Genomic DNA, 5,124 nt, shown 5'->3' with positions numbered 1-5,124 from the left:
TTGATCATTTACTGGGAATGAGTAAAATAACTTTTATCATAAAAACTAAACTATCACAATCATTGAGTCAACTCATTTTTACTTTTTGTTTGGTAGTCAAGTTTTCTGTGCACTGCTGACCTCTCTTGGTACAGAACTCAATTAACCTTCTGGACCAATATCAACTATGTTATTCGAAGAGACACTACATAGGAAAATAAGCGAATGACCAATCAACGAATATCCAAAGCATACGAAATCTTTTGACCTTAACATGTTCCACAAGTTGGCCATATCAAAAGTAAACAAATAATGTACCGACAGAAAAGACAACCAATTCAACCATTTAATTTTAATTCTCGGCAATCGTAGACTTTGTTTTGTTCATCTTTTCCTCTCCAATTGATTGTCTCAATTTTACAGCGAAAAGTCATGATGATTTTAAACCGTTTCTCGTCATCAAAACATTTAATTTCTTGAAATAATTTATGATTTACTTTCTTTTCAAGATTTAATTCAATTCCATTGACCTCTAGTCATTCCAATTCATCAAAATCACCAAACCAACAAAGATTCAATTCATCAAAATCGTCGCAAGTCTACAAACTCATTTCTACTCATTTGTTTATTTTCTCTTAACCTGAACTTTCATTCTTCACCCATACTCATATGCTTATGGTGTTTCTCCAGCTAATCTAGAATTTTATTCCATTGGTGATGCTCTACAATTAAGTTCTGATCAACGTGAGTAATTAAAGGTCTCGGTGAAGGTTTTGGCGATCAGCTGATTAGAGCCTAAGGTTTACTTTTCCTTTACCTTAATGATAAGATTAATTTACTTGATTTGTTTTCTCTTTTTAAAGGTAATTCCCAACCTGCGATAATCAGTGGCCATCAGAAAATAGTTAAATCATTTGGTGATCTAAATAAAGAAGTTAATCAACTGGTTGATTCATTTGATTCTGTCCTTGGTTTGACTAAAGGTGATGTTGTCTCTTTGTGGTCATCAAATTGTTATGAATGGATATTAATTCAATTGGCTTGTGCTCGCTATGGGTTAGTTTTGTGCACCCTTAATCCAGTTTACAAATTACCCGAACTGGAATATGCTCTTGCCAAGTCGGGGGCCAAAGTTTTATTCGTACCTGGTCAGTCTTCCCAACAAACGGTGGTCAATGATTTCGCCAACATAGCGAGTAAATTGAATAGGAAAACTAATTCAACTCTTGAGAAATTGGTTCAAATTGATGGTGACAATTTAACTTCATTAGAATTTGACAAATTCTCTTTAAAACAATTGTTATCATCGAGTGATGGATCAACTACAACTTCATCAAGAGTCAATAGTGATGATCCAGCGATCATCATGTTCACTTCGGTAATACAGATCAATCCGAATACAATTACCAACTTTTCATTTCAATGTTTCTAATCACAGGGAACAACCGGTAAACCTAAAGGAGCCTTATTATCACATTGTAATCTAATCAACAATGCACAATTAACTGCTCGAAGACTTGGTCTTGATGAACCAGGAACTGTTGCCGCTATTCCAGTTCCTCTTTTCCACATCTTTGGCCTTGTCTATGGGATCACAATGATGGCCCGAATGGGAATCACAATCACTCTTTCTGGTTATCGTTACAATGTTAAGAGTTTGGTTGAGACAATTAATGAAAATAACTGTTCCCATGCAATGATTGTTCCAGCGATGACGATTGATTTAATCAATTATCTAGAGAAAAACAACATCACTATGCCTTCACTTAAAAGTTTGAATTGATCTCAAATTGCCCTCGAACAATTAAACTAATCATTCTTTTCTATTTTTAATTGTAGCCGTGATCACCGGTTCAGCTCCAACCACCGTTGAAACTGTTCATATTAGATTCTTGAAAGTAAATCCTCACACTGAAAATTACCTTATTCGTTATGAATCCACAGAAACTGGTACTGATTCTAAATCTAATTGCTCATCGTCTTTTTGTTCAAAAGAAAATCGATTTCGAATTTGTATTCGAATACATTGACAGTTCAAGAGAATCGATTTTTCTTTCCGAATAGATCGAGTGGTGAAATCAAGAAAAATAATCGATAGCAAATGTTTCCAATGCACTGACGAATGACACATAAGAGAATATCGACTTACCTTTGTAAAAATTCAGTTCAACTAATTAACAACAACCGATAGATGTTGAATGTAAAAACACAATTAGTACTGTTGGCAAAGAAAAGATAAACACCTCGTCTCCTTGAAAGAGACGAGATGGAGATAAAAATAGAGATGAAGATGAAGGTGAAATGAAAGTGAACATGAATATGAAAATCCCAATGTAAAGCTAAAATATGTTCAGTTGGGATGAACTAACCCTTCTCCTCGTATACCTCAACTATCATTTTTTCATGTTCTATTTTTATCTTATATCTTCTTGTTTTAAAGTTAGATTTACTCAATTATTTAATATTAATTATTTGTTTTCTCAAACAAAAAGAGAATATTATGTATTTCTCAATCTAATATCAAACTCTACATCAACTAAATTTTAATATTATTCACATTGTTTTTTACCTACCAATTCTATCAATTACAACTATTATCATCAACATAAATATACAGGGCGTAACAACCGTATATCCGGACTTTCGACGCTTTACCATATCTAAGCTATTTATTAGGTCAGAGTTTTTTCTTGAAGATTCAACAGAGAAAATGTGAAATTTTTGTTGTGTTCTGGTTTAGAACTTTTCAATAAAGCCGCTACCGAGCATTGGCTTCTCAAAGTTGTAAAAGTGGTACATTTCGATGCAAAACTTTTCCCGAGAAATTTTTTCGGATATTTGGTTGTTACGCCCTGTATAACGAACGAGTTGTTACATGAGAGCATAGCTTTTTAAGATGATCTTGATGTTTTCAATAGATGTAACAACAATTTAAATATAATTTAAGAATTTAACTTAATCACAACCAACTTATAACCAACTCTTATATTTTTAATGTTGTTACTAGGAAAGAGGAATGGGGAATGATTAAAATTTTTAAGAATTAAAATTATACAAAGTAATACAATCAATGTCGAAGGTGATCATGATACTCTGATCATTTTGCACAAATTAATAGGATTAATCTAAGAAGATAATTTTTATATTTGAAGATATTATTTATTATCTTCAGTATTATTACGATTACAAAGCTTTTTCTTAAGGTGATGGCTCATACCGCTTTTAAACAATGTCGTTTTGTCACAAGTAAAACATTTATACATTATTTTTTTTGGCTTGTAGATGATTTTTTATAACAGCAGTGTAGTCAGGGTGAATCCTTACAGTCTGAGCATAAGCACCTATATTTTCGGTTGATTTTGATATAAAAAGATTTGACAGAACCCTCAAAAAAATTATAATCAGAGAAAGTCATAAGTTCACCATCCTTCAACATTTGATAGCGATATTCATCATTATCCTGTAGCTTGAATGTTGTACAAATACTGGGCATTGATTCATACTTTTGTTTGCCGATATTATAAACTATCCATTTTGAAAATTGTGTTAGATGTAGGAATCTCGTTCTTTTCTATTTGCTTTTTATTCATTTCTTTTCATTCCATCGCGCATCAGGGGCGCTGGGTAATAGAAACAGGCAATCAACTTAATTAGATGTTTTAATATTCGCGCTTTGTACTTCAAATCTTAACCGCTTAATCTGATTCAAGCGTCAAGTTTTAGAAATTAGTAATTTCAAAGTATTTTGCGCTAAATTATGTAATTGTCTCATTCCATTTTTTCTTTAGTTTAATTAACTTATTGGTTATGAATTTCAATCAGGAGTATTATGACACGTGTGAATTGTGTAAAAATGATCCACTCTCAATAGTTAGTAAATGCATTTTGTCTCTTTCTTGTTCATTTTATTGATTCTGATTTCGTTTTCATTTCAGTAGATCAAACATGTAAATTCAAAGCGGATAGGCAAGACAAATTATCCTTGTTCTGATGAATTTCCATCCTTTGTAGAAGAAGTCAAGGAAGGTGCCAGGCTAGTGATTGAATATGGATACCCACCATGTAGATGTCACATAGGAAGAAAAAGAAATGTCCCAATAATTTCACCAAAAAAGATCTCTTTTTCGATAAAATGCTTGACAAAGCATTTGCAGAAATAGAAAATACAACAACATTACAAACAAATCAGTTTCCTTTCCTAAAAGTTCAGTTTCTTAATTTCTCTTATTAAAAATATAACAATTAGTCGTGTTTTTTGCTTAAAATTTATTCACGATCATAAGGTGTCATTCACGTGTACAATGATGTTAACGTTAGAAGCCCATTCAAGATTTGAAACTACTTGGTCCTTTTCAAGTATTAGAACTGGTGTTGGGTCGAATTGAGGTTTAGGAATAATCGGTACTTGACTGAGGTTGATATTCCGCAATTTAGACGCTTTCACTTGAACTACAACTGAAAAACCAATGTAGCTTTCACTTCAGTCACTTATGTAATAAGCTGGCTGACATGATCCAATGTATTTGAGAAGCCCTGAAAAGAAGATAAAGATAATTAAGATTAATTGAAAAATTTGAAATTAATAAGGCTACTTACTGCGTCGACCTTCGATTATCCCCGATGGCGTATATGACATTTTTAAATATTATCCGACACGAAAGAAAGAAATAATTAAGTTGATCTTCAATAAAATAAAATTTAAGGTTAAATATGTAAAGTTAAAAGCGTTATTTACTTAATGAACTTTGATGTCATTTGATGACCGCCAATTATGAAATAACACGACACATCTTGTAACAAATAAATACAGTTTAAAGTTGAACAAATTTCAATCAATTATCAAATTTCTTTTTATCCTCTAAATATTTGGTGACCAAAGGATCATTCAGAACTTCATGTAGAGTGAGACTTTGCCAAGTTGAAATTGTCAATCTAATTGAACGACTTTATCCTTTGGTTTGTTCTTTCTAGGAAGAGATTGTAAAAAAACTGACGAAAAATTCTATCAAACATAATTAATTGATCAGTGGTTAGTGTGTGAACAGATTAATTACAACTAAATACCTGATATATACTTTCTCATCAAGATAATGATTGTTTTACCTATTACCGGTTATCTCTTAACTATCGAATCATTATTTATCC

The 5,124-nt window shown here is 31.9% G+C and overlaps 1 protein-coding gene across 1 annotated transcript; it reads left to right on the top strand.

Moving 5' to 3' along the window:
- Window positions 1–626: 626 nt before the first annotated feature.
- On the top strand, window positions 627–2,024 carry LOC128394692 (medium-chain acyl-CoA ligase ACSF2, mitochondrial-like; the record flags this gene model as incomplete). Its single annotated transcript, XM_053355052.1, has 4 exons — window positions 627–723; window positions 843–1,357; window positions 1,418–1,751; window positions 1,819–2,024. Coding segments are annotated over 4 exons (1,137 nt in total), but the record flags the coding sequence as incomplete, so codon positions are not given.
- Window positions 2,025–5,124: the final 3,100 nt, after the last annotated feature.

Source organism: Panonychus citri, unplaced genomic scaffold, assembly GCF_014898815.1.
Source record: "Panonychus citri isolate SS breed McGregor unplaced genomic scaffold, ASM1489881v1 Contig00022, whole genome shotgun sequence".
Lineage (NCBI taxonomy): Eukaryota > Metazoa > Arthropoda > Arachnida > Trombidiformes > Tetranychidae > Panonychus > Panonychus citri.
The sequence above is the reverse complement of the archived record's forward strand: the minus strand, read 5'-3'. Positions and strand labels throughout refer to the sequence as shown.